Source organism: Astyanax mexicanus, chromosome 7 (assembly GCF_023375975.1).
Source record: "Astyanax mexicanus isolate ESR-SI-001 chromosome 7, AstMex3_surface, whole genome shotgun sequence".
Classification (NCBI taxonomy): Eukaryota; Metazoa; Chordata; class Actinopteri; order Characiformes; family Acestrorhamphidae; genus Astyanax; species Astyanax mexicanus.
The window spans coordinates 10,703,289-10,721,382 of NC_064414.1; the positions used below are offsets into that span (position 1 = coordinate 10,703,289).

Below are 18,094 nucleotides of genomic sequence, written 5' to 3' on the forward strand. Positions count from 1 at the left end.
AGGCCTGCACTCACACTGCGCTAAACGATCCGTGCTCGAGCACGCTTTCGTCAACAGGTGACTTTTGTTTTGAAGAACAGTATGCGCGCGCAAAACAATGGAGTTCAGGATTGTACTGTTGTTTTTGTTTCTCTGGAGTCGTTTTGGGCGTGCAAATACGCAACTGAACCAGAGATTCATTGATTGTGCAACACAACGATTTACTGCTAATCGTGCTGCACGTGTAAGAAGGTTTTTACACAAGCAGCAGACGTCCAGGGAGAAATTTGCAGCTTTACTCACGGACTACAATTCACGTTCATCAGTAAGGTAGACGTACTTGCTATATACATAAATAGTGACCAAAGGAGCGAAACATAAAACTCAAGTAATAATAAAATGTGTCACTGACGTCATCTTGATCCGTGCCCGAGCACGGTTCACTTGGACCCGGGCACGGTACAGATGCAGTGTGAGCGCAAACGTTTCGGAGCGATCACACTACCCAAACGAACCGTGCTTTGGGAGGTAACCGGGCACGGTTCGGATTGCCTAGTGTGAGTACACCCTAAGAAACCAGTAATACTAGACTCAAAACCCAACCTGAGAAACCCACAGCAAGGTAAAACATGAGTTTTGTTGGTGCAGAACAGGGTGCACAATGGTGTATGGGGGATAAGTGTGGGGAAGTCTGACAGATGCAGTATGAAGTAAAGTGCAGGGTGCAGTGAGTTCGTATGAGATGGCAGTGGGGTGGGTTGGGCAGAACACTGTTCTACAGGATGTTCAACAGCCTGGTCGCCTGGGGGAAGAAGCTATTTTTGAACCGGCTGGTTCTGGTCTTCAAGCTTCTGAGCCTCCTTCTACTTGGCAGCTGTGAGAACAGGGACTGGCTTGGGGGAGGGGTCTTGATCTTTCTAGATTTCTTCAGGCAGTAGTTGGTGTCTAAATTCAGAAGGTTTGGGAGCTGAACCTCAGTGATTTACTGTGCTGTACGCACTACTATCTGCAGGAATTTCACCAAGAGTAATACAGTTCCCGAAAGAGTTGGTAATAATGCCCATCAGGATACTTTCCACAGTGCAGGTGTAGAAACCAGTACAGACCAAACCCCCTCAGCCATCTAAGGGAATACAGGCATTGTTGTGCCTGCTTCACCACCCATGTGGTGTGTTCTGTCCATATCAGATTCTCGCTGACGCGAACACCAAGGAACTTTAAGCTGCTGACCCTCTCCACCACAGTCCCATTGATAGAGTTTAACAAGTTTACTCTCTCCTGTTTCCTAAAGTAGATCCCAGAGCTTGATGTTGAGCTTTAAGGGAACAATGGTGTTGAATGCTGAACTTTAGTCCACAAACAGCATTCTCATATATGTGTCCGTCTTGTCCAGGTGGGAGAGGGCAGTGTGCAGGGTCAGGGCAACTGCATTGTCAGTGGATCTGTTCCACCTGTATGCAAACTGCAGTGGGTCCAGGTTGGCAGGCAGTGAGGAACAGATGATATCCCTAACCAGCCTCTCAAAGCATTTGCTTATGATGGAGATTAGGGCAACAGATCACCAGTCATTCAGACAGGTAGTGCAATGGTGGCCAGTTTGATGCTTGTTGGCACGACCGAGAAAGAAAGTGAGGTGTTGTGTATAACTGCATAAACTCCTGCTAATTCCTTATAGCAGACTTTAAGCACTTTTCCCAGGTATAACTAGCTGACTTGTGTTGGTTTACCTGCTGTAAGGCTCTGCGCACATCAGCTTCGGAGGCAGAGGGTGGGTTGGGATCAGCGGTGGTCAGAGCACTCTAACCGGATAGAGAGATTTACTTGGATAGAGGTATTTTTTCTAACCAATGAGAAGCCAAAATGAAAACAAACTGAAATGAAATAGGAGTAACAAGGATTTTTTTTAAATGTAAGAAGTAGAAAGTTCAGATAATTGTGTGAAAATGTAAGGAGTAGAAGTAAAAAGTCATCTGAAAAATAATTATTCCAGTAAGGTATGTATATATAACCAAAATTTCAACTTAAGTAAGGTTACAAAGTATTTGTACTTCATTACTTGACACCTCTGTTAGAAATACCATAACTGGGCTAGCAGAAGGTAGCATTATATTACAGATGGGTTTTTTCTTTCTTTTGAATTGAATTTTGACACGTCTGGCCTGAACTGTAGACCAAGCTCTAATAGTTACAGTTATACACACACAGACTAAAAGCTAGGCCTAAACACAAATGGATTCTCAGCAGCTGTCTACTGTAGACTGAATATTGATTTCGGCAAGATGTTGACTGGAACACACACACACACACACACACAGATCAGATCAATTTCCCTCTCTTTCGCTCACTCTCTCTCTGTCTCTCTTTCTCTCTCACACAGAAGGACAGGTTGTGCTTTGTCTTCCTGCAAACATACTGATGAATTAAAGGACAGGATGTGGCCCCTCCCTCTCTGCCTAAACCCCACCCACCCTACAGAAAACAGAAACTGTATTTATTTATTAAATATAATACATAAAATACAGTGGTGTGAAAAAGTGTTTGTAAAAAAAAATTGATGAAACTAATCAAAGCTTGGAAACGGTTAAAACTGTCTGATGTTGGAAAGGCCAGAAGCGGCTGCATCGAGCAACTGAGGCAACATGGTGTGTAATTGAGAGTTGGTCATCAACTATATCACCCAGGTTCCTCAGCTACTTTTGTCAGGGAGAGTGAGAGTGAGTGGATGGTAATGGTGAAGTTTTGTTAAATAGATGGTTTTGCTGGTAGAAACAGTAGTTCAGTCTTGGAACTGGTTAAGTTTAAGGTGGTGTTCCTTCATCAATTAAGATATATCTGAGAGGCTCTATGATATCCATGCAGAAATCGATAGATCATCAGGCGGTAATGAGAGCTAGAGCTGGATGTCATCAGCAAAGCAATGGTAGGAGAAGCCATGTGAGCAGATAACCTAACCTAGAGAGGTGATGTCCCAGAACCGAGCCCTGGGGAACCCCAGTGGATCGTGAGTGGGCTGAGGACAGGTGTCAAAACCATGAAACCTTGAATAAGCGCACATTAAGGTATAATGTGAACCATGATAGTGCAGTTTTCGAGATACCTTTCTCATGTTGCCACTTTTACATTCCAATGTAATTTATTAAAAATCTCTAAGCCACCTAATACTTTCTTACATTCTTAAACTCTCTATTGCATCTCTATTTTATATTCAGTAGCATGGGAATCTTTGAAAATGTTCTAAAGGGGAGAGATTATTTAATATTCTGCAGATGCTGAGCACCTTAAACAGCTGACAGGTGATATTTTAAAATCTGATACAGTGTACACTCACTCGTCCTTGGATGACATACTTAAACAAATGGAATTTGATCTTCTGGTGACACGCACAGCAGAGAACGTTGTTTTAAAGTCTAGGCACGGCTATGAGCATTGAGAGAAAGCTGGGGAAATTCTTGCACACAGACTACAACAGAGAACAGCAATTCAGATTATACTTTAAAAACATTACCTGTCAAAAGCTTGGACACACCTCTTCTCATTCAATGTGTTTTCTTTCTTTTTATGATTGTCTACATTCTAAATTTAACACTAAAGGCATTAAACCTATAAATGAACAAATGCAAAATTATTTTGTAAACAAAAAAGTGTTAAACAAACCAGAATATGTTTTATACTTTAGATTCTTCTAAGTAGCACATTTATCTTTAAGGACAGATCTGCACACTCTTGGTGTTTTAATCTCAGTGTCTTCATGAGGAAGAGTCACCTTGAATAGTTTTATCAGCGTCTTCTGGAGTTTCTGGAGGTGCTGTCTCTGTACTTCTTGGCACATTTCAGCCTGGTTTTCCTATTCCCCTTATTTATAGTGGTTTACATATTCTGGTGAAGCCTCTGTACTTTGTTGAAGTTTTCTGTGGACAGTAGATTGTGAAACCTTCACTCCTGCCTCTGGAGGTTGTTGCTGATGTTACTAACAGTTGTTTTAGGGATTTTCTTTGCAGCACTTACAATGTTTCCATCAACAACTGCTGTGCTGTCCTTGGTCTACCTGTTCGACATTTGACATTTAGTACACCAGTGACGACTTTCTTCTGCAGGCCAATCCAAACAGTTGTACTGGCTATGGATAATATTTCTGCTCTGTACAATGGCTTGTTTTTGACCCATAGACAGCTCTGTTTTTTCTGATTACTCTCTAACTATGAATGCACAGTCTGCAAAGGCAAAAAACTAATTTGAAACTGAGTGTAGACATTCAGCGCTATTTGCTGTTTGAATAATCAATTTATCAGCACATACCTGGGCAACATAACACACCTGACAGTCACATGTTCCACTACTTTTGCTTCCAAGACAAATGGTGGGTTGAGACAGAAGGTGCTGTATAAATAAATTGGCCTCACTGCTTTCTGAGAGTTTTTTTTTTTTTTTAGAACACATGGAAACAAAGTTTACCACCAAAATAGATAGTTATTTTACATTACTATGTGTCTCAGCTGTGTATAAGTTTGGGCATGTTTAATATGCTGTTTGAGGTCTGAGGGTTGAGTGGGTGGAGTGGTAGGCTTCAGGGAGGTGTATTACCAAGAAGCTATTTTACAACAATGAAACAATCTACCAAACACAAATTTCTTTACTTTTTGTTTTATGTTATTAGTTGTATATCACTCTCACATCAAGGCCTCCGACATTAGCATTTATTTACAATTGTCACATTTAACACTTTCACAATCAAATTAATTCTTCAAACTTTCACTTGTGATCCAGACTTGAAAACTCAGTCTTGGTGACACTGTGCCCTGCATTCGAAGTGCATTTTTTTTTTTTGTCCAGTGAGGGGAAAAGGGTGCATTTACTTTGCGTGGGTGTGAGGAATCATGTCAATACATACTTACACAAACACACACACGTACACAAACAGTCACATGCAAGGTTTCATGAGCATCAGTGCTGTCCAACACTGAATTAAACCCCACATGGAAAGTTTACGGCACACGACTTTTGTAAGAAATGGTTTATTCGAAGGGTGATGCTCGTGCGAATTCTACATTAGCTTGGTAGTGACAGGACAGAAATAAATGCATTTCATTCATGCTGTAAGGCTTTCAAAGCAGGTTCCTCCATTTGGCCAAACGGCAGAACCTCCAGAACACATGTACATACACATAAACACTTAATTAATTACACTAGAAATTAATTACACTGAAAATTAAACACAGATACTGGAGCACTGGGCCTTACATGCCACCTTCACGATTAGCTGCAAGATTGGCCCGGGAAAGAGGGCAGCCCTGAGTAAAACAGATCAGCTCCAGAAAAACAACTGCTAATAATATAATAACAGACCTCTGGAGCCGTAGGTCATTCTGATGTGTACTATAACTATAAACTCGTGAGTGCCTTGTTTGGGCCGTGAGCCACAGTCTGGACCAAAAGACCAGAGTTTGGTTGGACCACAAGAGCTGGTCTTGGTTTGAATCTCCTAACAATGGTCTGAATCACCTGCAGTGTTAAAAGTGCACTTTTCTAGATAGTTCGGACTTTGAGATTACAGGAAGCTGAGGCATGCTACCATCATCCTTAAACATAATAGAAGAAAAAGAAGCGATGTTGTGCTTAAGTCCGACTCCCGTTGACACGCAGGTGCATCACATAAATTATATGAATGTAAACGCTTACACTGTTGATTCTTGTATCTACTGTAATTGTAGATTAACCCTAGTAATGTATAAACAGACATATATATTTAACTCATTCTGCTGCCAAGGGGAGTCAGATTCTAACAGATTCTAGAGAGCTAGCATTTAGCACAACACCTGAAAAAAGCAACTCGCCGAACTCGCAACAATCTACAAACCTATCAGTGTGAAGTATAATAAGACTACAAACAAATGTGCAGTATACAGTATGACAAACATGCAAACCTTGACTGAACGTTCCATTGTGAAAACGCCCCAAGTCATTCTTCTGCATGAAGAAAAAACTGAACAATCTGCTATCTAAACCTGTGGTAAACAAATATGTTACAAAATTGTCGTTTGATCTAGGAGCTCATCAAAGAGTGAAAATTATGTCACTAATTCTGCTACTAAACTAAACCAACCCAAATTGGAGCCAAACATTGTCCCATACTTGCTGCTGGTTACAGAGAACTACATGATGGTATACATTTATGACAGAAGCCCAATCTTGCAGTAAAACACAGGTAAACTGGCCCACTGGGTGATTTGGAGGTGAGAGAGCTACAATCCATCCTTTCATGTTTAATAAAGATATTAACTGTAACATTGTAAGATGTTAAATTTGTGCAGCTAAAACTTACAGACACACTTACATCTTCGACAAAAAAATAGCCAATTTGTTTGGGTTACTTTCAGTGAGGGTCAGTTTTAGGAAATCACCTTGGTGATGAGAAATACTGTGATTTCTTGTAGTATTAATTTAATTCTATAAGTATCCAGAAAGATTGAGGAGGAAAAATACACATTATTTACCAAAAGTATCCACTCAGCCATCCAGATCATTGAACTTAGGTTCAATCACTTCCATGGCCACAGGTGTATAAAACCAAGCACCTGATCATGCAGACTGCTTCTACAAAAAATGTGAAAGAATGAGTCACTCTTAGGAGAACAGTGAATTCCAGTGTGGTTCTGTGATAGAACGCCACCTGTTTACTACATCCAGTCATCAAATTTCCTCACTACTAAATACTCCAGAGTGAACCATCAGTGCCTGTCAATCTCTACAGACCTCCAAGCTTTATGTAGATTCAGATCAGCTCAAGAACAGTAGAACACAATGCAGGGGAGCGGACACTTTTGATAAAACAGTGCAAGTATCAACAATCTTATCCAAAATGGTGTGGGTGGAGTTTTTTTTATTCCAGTAAAGCAAAAGCACACCTGATTCTACTTGTTCGGTCAGTCTCAGCCTTTATAACATATGGTTACCTATACAGGGTGTGCTTCTGCTTGGTTGGACTTAAAACCTGCAGTAACTTTTGCCCCTTACAGATAAGATTGGTGACCCCTGATGAAGCGTATATTCATGACTACGGTAAATGTACCATGTTCGTTTACCACAGCATTCATAAAAAAAAATAGCGTAGAGTGAAACAATGAGCTCCCGCTGCTAACTACATGCTACCATGCTAACCACAATATGACTGACCACTTCAGAGGCCTGTTAAAGAAAAAAAAAAGAGACCTATGCAATCGTTCCTTTTTAGGCTGTGTATCCTTACTTCCCATATAAAGATCACCCTTCCAAACAAAAACATTTTAAAGATTTGCAGATTTGATTGAATGCTAGCGTGCTAGAGTGTCAATTTAAACATTTAGAGAACGCCTCCCCCCTTAACTAAGTACCTGATTGTAAGAGGAGAATGGTGAATTCCTAAAACTGGACAAAATCGTCAAAAAACAACACACACAAACACTTCCTTCCTGCCAAGACCACTACACAAGGACCAACATCCATATTTAGTGCACACACGTGTGCCTATGCAACAACCAGTGAGCAAGAGGAACTTACATACACATACACAAACACACACATGCACAGGGTCTTCCCGGTTTGTAAAGGGCCAAAACCACATGCTTCATTTTGCATAATGGCATTAGCAAAACTTTTCAAAAAGCTGACCGTCGTTCATCTACCAGCCACTCTATGTTGTGCTTACATCCCAAGTGTCTCCTGACAGTGTCCGGTCAGGAGAAAAAGAACCAGCTTCAAGTTGGAAGGTTTTGCAGCGCCCTCTACAGTTTCGGAGGAACAGCACTTCTTTCTTTGGTCACTCAGCAGGTTTCGTTCTCAGCAGCTTCCCTCTATTCAAGATCTCTTATTCAACATAATCTCTAACTCCACTGAGCTTTATACAACACAACAGATTTTGAGTTTTGGTTATGCATATATGATTACAGCTCAGAATGTAGCTACAACTGTAATAATTGTATTCATTTTAAGTTGAAGGCAAACATTTAGCTAACCTGTAGCTCTGTTTCCATTAATCTTGTCACTGCAATTCCTTTTTTTGGCCCTCAGCAAAAAAAAAAAAAAAAAACAGTTCATAAGGTTTGTCTTTAAAATATGTACAACTGGAAAAGGGCTAAAATGGTCGTCTGGGGTAACGTTTGTAGATAATGAACCCAATTGCAGCTACTGCAACCATAATGGCAATCGTCACAGCTCCGACAGCCTGGGATGAATCTCGATCAGGGCGAGGATTTGCAGGACCGTTTGAGGTGGTTGGGAGCTGTAGAAAACGCACAAAACACATACACAAAGAATTATTGGAGTTATAATTACATGTCCCAATCCGTGTACTTTGAAGGAACAATTCAAAAAGTACTTAAATCAACATTCAATCTGCCAAGCCGTGTTTAATATCTGACATGTGCTTCTTTAGACAAGTCACACCATGTTGTAAACCTCAAAGGTTTGTACACACCAAATGAATTATGTCTGTTAGCAACATTTGTCTCGCATCTACTGTTATCTAAAGCCTGGTACAAGCTATATGTTTAGCCCCATTTTTCCTTCATGGGATTTTGCAGCACAATTTCCAAGTTCATGTTTTTGTGCATGTGCAAGATCACATAAATTCACGGTAACTTGGTGTGTAGAAGTTGTTTTACATGTTTTATTCAGATATAGAAGGCCTAATGTTTCATGTGATATGATTATCAATATTCTGCACCACATACAGCTTGGCCGATCGTCTGAATCTGGGGTCATGCGTTAAAGAACTGTTCCTTAAATGCAGGGGTTCGTAATCTGGGGGTCCGGAGAGTATGTGTATGTGACTTAAACTCAAAAAGCTCACCAGTTTTTTTAGTTCAAACAATGATAAACAACAAACTATAAACAACTACCATCTTTACTGAACTTTTATTTTAATAAACTTGACTTGTACAGTGGCTTCCAAAGGATTTATACCCCTTTAACCTTTTCACATTTATCACCTTACAACCACAAACTTGGTCTCATCTGACCACAGCAACTTCTTCCACATGTTTACTGGGTCCCGTACATGGCTTGCGGCCATTCTTATATCTTTCTTTCAACAATGTTTTACTTCTTGTCACTTTTCTATAAAGGCCAGATTTGTGGATTTGTGCACTGCTTATAGTGTGAACAGATTCTCCCACCTGAGCTGTGGATTTCTGCAGCTCCTCCAGAGTGACATTGAGCTTTTGGTTGCCTCCCTGACCACTGCTCTCCTTGCTTGATCTGTTATGGTCTAGTTTGGGTGGACGGCCATGTCTTTGTAGGTTTGCAGTTGTAGAAATGAATTACTAATTACTTCATTACTAATTAAAAATAAATTATGTGACTTCCAAAGGCAACGGACTGCACTAGAATTTTATTTAGGGGGTTCAGAGTACAGGGGGCTGAATTCTTTTGCACGTCACACTTTTCAGATTTTTATTTGATTAAATTTTTTAAATGTATAATTTTAATCGTCAGTTCCTCAAATGCAGAGTAAGCTTGAAGTCAAATCAAATTGCCAGGTCATTTTAGGATGGAAAAATCCAATTATTTTTCTTCAGCCATATTTGCATGTTCACTCTGCTAAATTGAGGAATGTGAGACTTACTCTCTTTTGAACTTGTAGTTGGACGTCCTCTCCTGCTGACCGAAACAGTTCCACCGCAGCGCCGTGGGTCAGATTTTCCAGTTTATGTCCATTAATCTAAACAAACAAACAAACAAACAAATTTCTTACCATGCTAAACAAAAGACTTTAAGGACTCTCTGCAGCACTCCCACCAAATAACATGCTACTAACTGTAGGTTCAAATCGCCACTTTTCTAGAGGATCTTTACTAAATTGATGTGCTTTCTGAACCTGTGTGACTCACTGTTAACTTAAATATTAACTACAGTAGAGGTGTAATACTGTATCTTACTGTACGATATATGATATGTTGCCCACGATAACGATGACATCGCATTACTATGATTCATAGATATATCATTATATCGCAAAATAATTCTGTATTCTTGCCATTTGTGTTTCTCAAGAGGATAAATACTCCTAAATAAGCTAATTTAGATTTACTGGCGCCACAGAATTTAACAACGAATATTCTGCACTGCAGGTTTACTTAATTTATTTGATTAGAGACACCACATGGAGGAATGAAGCTATAAATTAGTCATTTAAATTGGACAGTGAGCCTTAGGGAGCTGTTATCGATATATGATAATGCTATGTATCGAAAAAGTATTGCAAACAAAACTGTGCAATATATTACAATATCAATATTTTAGGTGCATGAGAATGTGTGAACCCTCTACAGTTTTCTTTATCGCTGCATAAATTTGACCTAAAACTCTAACATTACTAAACGCAATGCAGGCGAGTGGATACTTTTGCCAATATAATGCACTTCTGCCACTCAGAGAAATGTAATATTGAATAATTCTCCTCAATAAATACTATTATGAACACTTTTGAATCATTGGTTTAATTTGTTAAAATCTGAAGGTTTAGATCATATTTATGCAGAAATTTACAACATTCATAAGGGTTTAGAAAACTTCCAAAGCACTGTAGTTATGCAGTTAGCAATTGGGCCTTTTGGTGGGGTACATACTTACATTACTTGTTAGCTTCATTTGCCTTGTAACTCCAGTGTAAAAATTGAGAATATAACTGAGCTGTATGACTAAGTTTGGATTAAGAGTATAATGGTAAATATGACTTTGTGTTGAACTTTCACTTTAACAGCTGTAGGTTTACCGCTAGTATTTTGTCGCCCTCCTGCAGTCGCCCATCCAGTGCTGCCGCTCCGTTCTCTTTGATCTTGGCCACATAGATACTGCTGTCTTCCAGCAAGTACTGCTGATCGACTCCGCCCACTATATTAAACCCCAAACCTGAGAAACACAGAGAGACAAACATCAGCAGGTCAAGCAGAACATAAGGGGTGTAAACCTAGACATCTGAAAATGCATCAATTCTTCCTGCACTTACTGGCCCAGCTTTTTTTTGTCTTTGTTTGTGTTTATGTTTCACTACTGTTCAAATAGCCCCTGCCCCTATATATCGAATATCGGGAAAGTATTCAACATTATGTGTACTGAAGTACTGAAAGGAAAAGTACAATACTGTGTTATTAGTGTAGTTATTACAGAAGCAGTGGAAAGTTATCAGGGTTGAAAGGCATAACAGGAGTAGCAAGATCTTCTTAGATCAGCTTGATCTCTTGATTCACTCACTGATGAGCAGCTTAATCAAATTCATTTCATCAAAGCATTTACTGCTTTGGATTTAGTGATAATGTGGGTTTGGAATGATTCCTAACATTTTTATAATTGTAACGGTTAGTGATGCAGCACATAATATCCCTGTCAAAGATACGCTTTTTAAGTGTGTATAATTCTGAAACAATTTAATCAAATCCAACCCTGAGTTTACAAAACTGAATTATTATGGTGAAATGAGAGATTTTGTGATGTACTGACTAATTTTCCACAGAACTAACCGTTCAAGGTGGAATTATTAATAATACAATTAAACATTCTACAACTGAACCTTTTCTCCCAAAGGAAGCAATATATTATATCATTGCGATCGTATCTGTATATGGTGTCAAATAAGGATATTTGTTCAAACATAAGCCCTCTAAACTACCTAAGGCTTGCCACAATTTGACTTACTAAAGGTACTGTTTCATTAATCTATGTGGTGGCGCTAATCAAATGAATAGAAAAAACTTGTGGAAGAATCTGACACAAATTAATACATAATTAGATTATTTAGGATTTTTTTTGTCCTCTTCAGTAACACAAATTGTCTTACGATATATTGAGTATCGCAGAATCACAGTATTGAGATATCATTGTTATAATGGGCAATGTATTGTAATAACATTGTGAGTTGCCCTGTGTTTTCCAGCACTAATTGTCAGTGGAGCAATTCTGAGGGTATGCAAACTGCACAAGAGCCCAAGATATTCGAGACGGTCTCCTGTGTGAGAATCATGATCATATTTGGGAAGCATTTTATCACAACTGAAGTAAGTGGTATACGATGGTTGTCATTCAGACAGATTGGTCATTGTGTTCTTCTTTGAGAGGGGCACAGTGGGGATGGTCTCGAAGCAGGTGGGCACTGTAGCTTGTTAAGGGTCCTCAAAGCGAGCGTAAAACTCATTCAGCTCCACAGGCGGAGTGTTGTGGCTGTTTGTGTGCAGCTGCACCTTTGCTGATTATCTGTGATGTGTTGCAGGCCCTGCCACATAAATATGGAATCTGTGGTGGTGTGGGTTCTCTCTAGCTTCAGTCTGCACTGTCTCTTGGCCACTTTGATGGATGTACGCAGTTCATAACTGGCCCTTTCACAGTCTTCAGTGTTGTCTGTGACAAAATGCAGTGGAATCAACGAGCACACAGCATGGACTGAACGCCACTGTTTATCTGGGGTGTTTGGTTGGTGCAAACTCTGCAGTATTTTGTCGCTACATCACATTGCTTGTGCAGCCAGATACCGAATAAGCAAAATCCTTTATATCCCGACAGAGTAGGGGTGAGAATCACAGGGCATCTCACAAGATAATATTGTCATGTTGCGTTGTCCACGATAACTTTGAGATCACTCAATATATGGCAAGACAATTCTCTACGATACTTCACGTCATTTGTGTCACTGAAGAGGATATAACACTCCTAAATAACCAAATACCAGGAATTATTAATTTAACAATCAATACTCTTCACCGCAGGTTTACTCTATTTATTTAATTAGCACCACCACATGGAGTACTAAAACAGTAAATTAAGTAGATAAAATTGGTGTGGGGTGGGGTGGGGGTATGCCTTAGGGAGTTTAGAGTGCCTATGTTTTGATAAATAAATATTGATGTTTGATGCCATATATCGATACAATATGATGCAATGCACTACACAAAGTGCTGGGGACAGGAACACAATGGGTGAGAGGCAATGGGTTCATTCACACTGTTCACACTCAGCAGTGTCTCTGAAAGTGATCAAACACGACAGAGTACACATTTACTACAGCTTGGCAATATATATCAATATTTTATTGTATCGTGATAATTTTTATTATCATATTGACAATATGCTTTAATAAGCATATCAGGAATATAATAAGTGTGTAAAGAACTGATACTGACCCAAACAAAAAAGTCAGAAAGTCTTGATCAAATAATGTAGGAGAAGTAGGAATAAAAGCACCCTAACAAAACATACAATATGTTGGTCAAGAGCAGAGTTGTTCAAATTACAGGTTGTTATTTGTAGCAGGAATGTATGTATGGCACTGTTAGCCTGATGCCAACATAACACAGGAAATCACTTAGCTAGACTAGCTAAGATAGCTAAAATCACTAGCAGAAACCCACCATACTGTTGAGGCAATACTTTAATAAGAACTTGACTCTCAGCTTTTTTGCATGAAACACGATCAAATTAAGATATATTAATGGCTTTATGACCTTTAAGTACTAAAGTTGAAGAATTAGATTAGTAAAATATTTTATCATATATAACTAACGTTAGATATTCTGGCCCATTGATGGTTGCTTGGCAACGGTAGCCTAAGGACTATTTTTTTCAAGCAGAAGAATGATTTATTACCATTATTATTTATATTACTACAAACTGCACTGCAATGTAACTTAGTTCACACTATTTTATGATCGTAATACTTTAATGTAATAATTTTACCCCAGTAAATTATTGTTAGCAAGTGTTAGTTTTCATATCTTAGTTAAGCATAAATAACGTTAAAACAAAGCAAACTAGATAACCTAGCTCGTTAGCTAGATAAAGTGAAGATTAAACCACAAATATGCAAAAACAAATCTACAATTTAATTAACTGTTCTCATGTTTTGTCTTCTTAAAATATGACTTTCTATTTAACTCTATGTTAAATGATTGAAATAAACGTGGTTAACTCGACAGGCAGGTCAAGTTTAGCTGTAACGTACAGGCTCAGGCTCAGGACGAGAGCAAGAAAACGAAAGTTGGTTATATTTATATGTTCAAACAGAGCTACAGCTCTTTGTGAATTGTTTTCTTTATCTGCAGCATGTTTAATACCCTTATAAACTAATTAATACTTTGTGACACACAGCAGACCTGTCAGCTAAAATCCTATAAAATATCTAGCTAATGTATTTGCAGGTCACTAATGCTACCTCTGATAACAATCGGAACCAAATTCATAATAAGAGTTTAATAAGTTTCAGAGACGATATGTTAAATAACTGATCCCCCACGAGTCTCAGGAACACTGATAAATGTTGACTTTGCCGAACAGTTTGATAGAAACATGCTGAAAAGTTCAAGAGTTTAACCGCCAGCTAGCTATTCTAATTCTCCGTTCCACCTTAAATACGGCGGTTGCCTGTTTGTTTGGATTCTGGCCTGACGCGCCAGCGTGTAGTAAACTGCCGCACCGTTTAAGGTGGAACGGGGAATTACAACCAGTAGTTAACTCCAACCTCGCCACTCTGTGGTTAAAGGCTGTGAAAGTAAAATAAATGTAATTAAATCAAACCAACCCGCTGGTCCCCGCCTGAGCTGGATGTCCAGCACCGCCGCGGTCCTGAGAGCAGAGCCGTTCATGATGTTTTAATCCTCCAAAAGCTTCAGTAAAGTTTCATAAGATTTGATTTAAGGGCTGAAGGTGAACTCGTGCAGCGCCTCCTTCTGAAGTGCTGCTGGAGGTTCGACCTCTAGCGGACAAGCTCGTGAACAGCAGGAGCGCCGCCTGCTGGAGGAGCTGAGGATGATGGCCTGGTCGAGGATGCCAGTGACTTGGATTGGACCTGGATTAATTATCATTTGTTAAAGGTCTCCTTCCACTAAAATCCACTTTTTCTTGTTCTTTGTAAAACACTATAGGTCTCTCTGAGTTGTTTATGCATGCTGCATATGAAACTCTTCCTCAACCTCCATTGTCTGGAGTAGCTAGTAAAATAAAATATTCAGAAAAACGAGTCGAACAGGAAATGTATCGTGTCTACGTCAACTCGTTAATTAGTATTCATGGTCTCGCCCACCTTGGGTCACGACCGCCCACAGGCAGCGCCGAAGCCAGCCAGTGGTGCTGTCTCATCAGACAGGAGCTAACAGCACTAGAAACAACATGGCAGTTCATTCCTGTGTTATTTGTGCAAATAACACATCAGTGTTTTATGCTTTGCACTATAATTCAGAGCAAAGTAACAAATGGTTAGAATTTGTCTATGGAACACCACAAGTGAAGTACAATTAAGATAGGTAGGTGTATGTTTAGAACAGTTCTGTTTACACTAGATAAAAGTAAAAATGCATTTAGCAGGGCAGTACACATGTTGTAAAGTAACACATGACATTGCAAAGACTGTTATTAGTGTAAAAACGTCTTTATTTTAAAACCTTTCTAACTATTGTCCATCTCCCTGCCTCCTGGTGTCGCAGTGCTGTTAGCCAATCAGAGGTGATATGTTCGCATGTGTGAATATTCATTAGCAAGATCCGAAATCCTATCATTTATCCCCGACTACTCCTCCACTGGACTAAAGCACTGTGATACTGGATCACCAGCGCACTTTTTTTTTTTTTTTTTTTACAAAAAACAGCTCACATGGCATTCATTCATTCATTCATTCTAGACATTTAAAATGAATGAAAAAACGATGCAATTAGACCTGTAATAATAGTAATAAATGTCCAACTATTTTTGAGTAGTTAAAAGCATGTGTGTATAGCATGTGACATAACAGATAAAAGATTTTAGTAAATTTGAAGGCAACCAGGGTTACCTTTAACCAGAGGGCTAAAGGATTTCGGACAATTAAACAATTAAGAATGAAAAAAACATACAGGTTCATACAGTACATATGTAAAAATGCTAATATTTTTGTATATTTACTTTATCTATAAAATATGTAATATTGTATTGTCTGTGTTGTAATCACAGTGCCTTCTCATTCCAATCACCACCACTCTGAAGTAGAAAAGCTTGTTGTAATCTTTGTAAGTCTTTTCAGGTATCAGTTCTGTTTCTGGGAGTGTCACATGAATGATATCTTTGAACTCTATCCTATTTGCTCCAGCGTAAGGATACGTTTCGCAACTTTACAACAAAAAAACTCTGAAGACAGGCTGATAAATGTTACAAACATAAAATATTTATACGCAATACCAGTCAAAAGTTTGAATCTTCTTTGGATTTTTTCCTACATTGTAAATCAGGGGTGTCCAAACTACATTTGCGGCCCGTTTCCTTTTTTGGAGCAGCCCGCAAGGTATTTTAGAAATAGAATGAAAGTTGGCCCGCTGTTAAGCAGGTTTTTATAATGTGAGATTCAAAGTTTGATCGCTAAGTATCAGAAACTGGCCAAAGAGTCGGAGAGGGTGCGCATTTCTAGCGCAGAAAAACGGGCCAAAGATCCTAAAAGCGGAGAGGGTGCGCATTTCTAGAGCAGAAAAACGGGCCAAAGAGTCTAAAAGCGGAGAGGGTGCACATTTCTAGCGCAGAAAAACGGGCCAAAGAGTCTAAAAGCGAAGAGGGTGCGCATTTCTAGAGCAGAAAAACGGGCCAAAGATCCTAAAAGCGGAGAGGGTGCGCATTTCTAGAGCAGAAAAACGGGCCAAAGATCCTAAAAGCGGAGAGGGTGCGCATTTCTAGAGCAGAAAAACGGGCCAAAGATCCTAAAAGCGGAGAGGGTGCGCATTTCTAGCGCAGAAAAACAGGCCAAAGAGTCTAAAAGCGGAGAGAGTACGCATTTCTAGCGCAGAAAAACGGGCCAAAGATCCTAAAAGCGGAGAGGGTGCGCATTTCTAGAGCAGAAAAACTGGCCAAAGAGTCTAAAAGCGGAGAGAGTGCGCATTTCTAGCACAGAAAAACGGGCCAAAGAGTCTAAAATTGCCGTAATTAAGGAGTTTAATATTAATAGACATCATGAAATTAAACATCAATTTGAAAAATCTTAGTTTACACAGCACTGTCAAAGATAAAGATAGTTAGTAAAGTAAAATGGTGTGTAAATGAAATAATCAGGAAAAAAGTATTATTTAAAGTGGTATATTTCATTATTTGTTTTATTACAGAGTGTGGCCCGTGACTTCAAATATATTTCTCCTTCTGGCACCCAACAAAAAAGGTTTGGACACCCCTGTTGTAAATGAATACTGTCATCCAGACTATGAAGGAGCCCATAAGCAATCATACAAAACTTTTAAACAAACCAACATACTAAATGTGAAGTATTTAGGTGCTCTTATCGTGGAAGCTGTTAACTTGTTGTTCCTGAGGCTGGTAAATTTGATTAACTTATTCTGTAACAGAGGAAACTCCTGCTCTTCCTTTTCTGGGGTGGTCTTGATGAGAACCGGTTTCATACAAATTTTTTATGGTCTTGATTGTCCTTCATTTCTTAAAGTTTTTTTTATTTACTTAGTTGAGTAGTTCTTGCCATAATATGGCTTAGAGCATTACTCTAATAGAGCTATTCACTGTATACCAACTCTACCGCTTCACAACTTTACAACTGATGCTCTCAAACACATTAAGAGGCCAGAAATTCAAGTATTGTTGTGGGAACTACCCTACATAATTAACTATTTATAAGTTCAGCACAGTTGTTAACTGAAAGCCCTTCCAGGTGACTCTACGTCATAAAGTTGTGCAAAACTGTCATCTAGGCAAGAGTTGCTACTTTGAAGGATCTAAAATATAAAACATATTCTGGTTTGTTTTTTTATTTAATTACTACATAACTCCTAATGTTTTTCTTCATAGTTTGGATGACTTTAATATTAATCTACAATGTAAAACACACTTATATGTATTAAGCATTTAAGCATCACTGAAGCAGCTAAAAAAATAAATATTACTATTACACTATTATACACACCTACTAAACTTTTCAGCTGAAGAATGTGTTTCCACCACACGGTGGCGCTGTTACTCCGTATAATTTCAGGTCACAACGGACACTAGTGTTTTAGTCAGACGGGTTATGGAGAGACTGCCCACTTCTTATTTCCTCTAGTTATACCAGTATACCCTCTGCCAACCGCTAGAGTAAGCCCGCGAGTGAGCCCCTAATGAATGAGGGTTAACGAAGCTTTACGGCTAAAAACTTTAA

General features: G+C 39.1%; 1 protein-coding gene across 1 annotated transcript; it reads right to left on the bottom strand.

Moving 5' to 3' along the window:
• Nucleotides 1-4,975: 4,975 nt before the first annotated feature.
• Nucleotides 4,976-14,699, bottom strand: LOC103034783 (synaptojanin 2 binding protein). Its single transcript, XM_007247587.4, has 4 exons — nt 14,519-14,699; nt 10,727-10,863; nt 9,578-9,673; nt 4,976-8,233 (listed from the first exon to the last, which is right to left on the bottom strand). The coding sequence occupies exons 1-4, from the start codon at nt 14,580-14,582 to the stop codon at nt 8,087-8,089; spliced, it is 444 nt and encodes a 147-aa protein (XP_007247649.1). The 5' UTR covers nt 14,583-14,699; the 3' UTR covers nt 4,976-8,086.
• Between the last annotated feature and the right edge of the window lie 3,395 nt (nt 14,700-18,094).

Excerpts from the sequence above, each read along its gene's own strand:
- LOC103034783 (XM_007247587.4), bottom strand. The coding sequence starts at position 14,582 with ATGAACGGCTCTGCTCTCAGGACCGCGGCGGTGCTGGACATCCAGCTC. Across the intron at positions 10,864-14,518 it reads GCTCAGGCGGGGACCAGCGG|GTTTGGGGTTTAATATAGTG; the intron begins GTTGGTTTGATT and ends TGTGTTTCTCAG. Across the intron at positions 9,674-10,726 it reads AGGGCGACAAAATACTAGCG|ATTAATGGACATAAACTGGA; the intron begins GTAAACCTACAG and ends TTGTTTGTTTAG.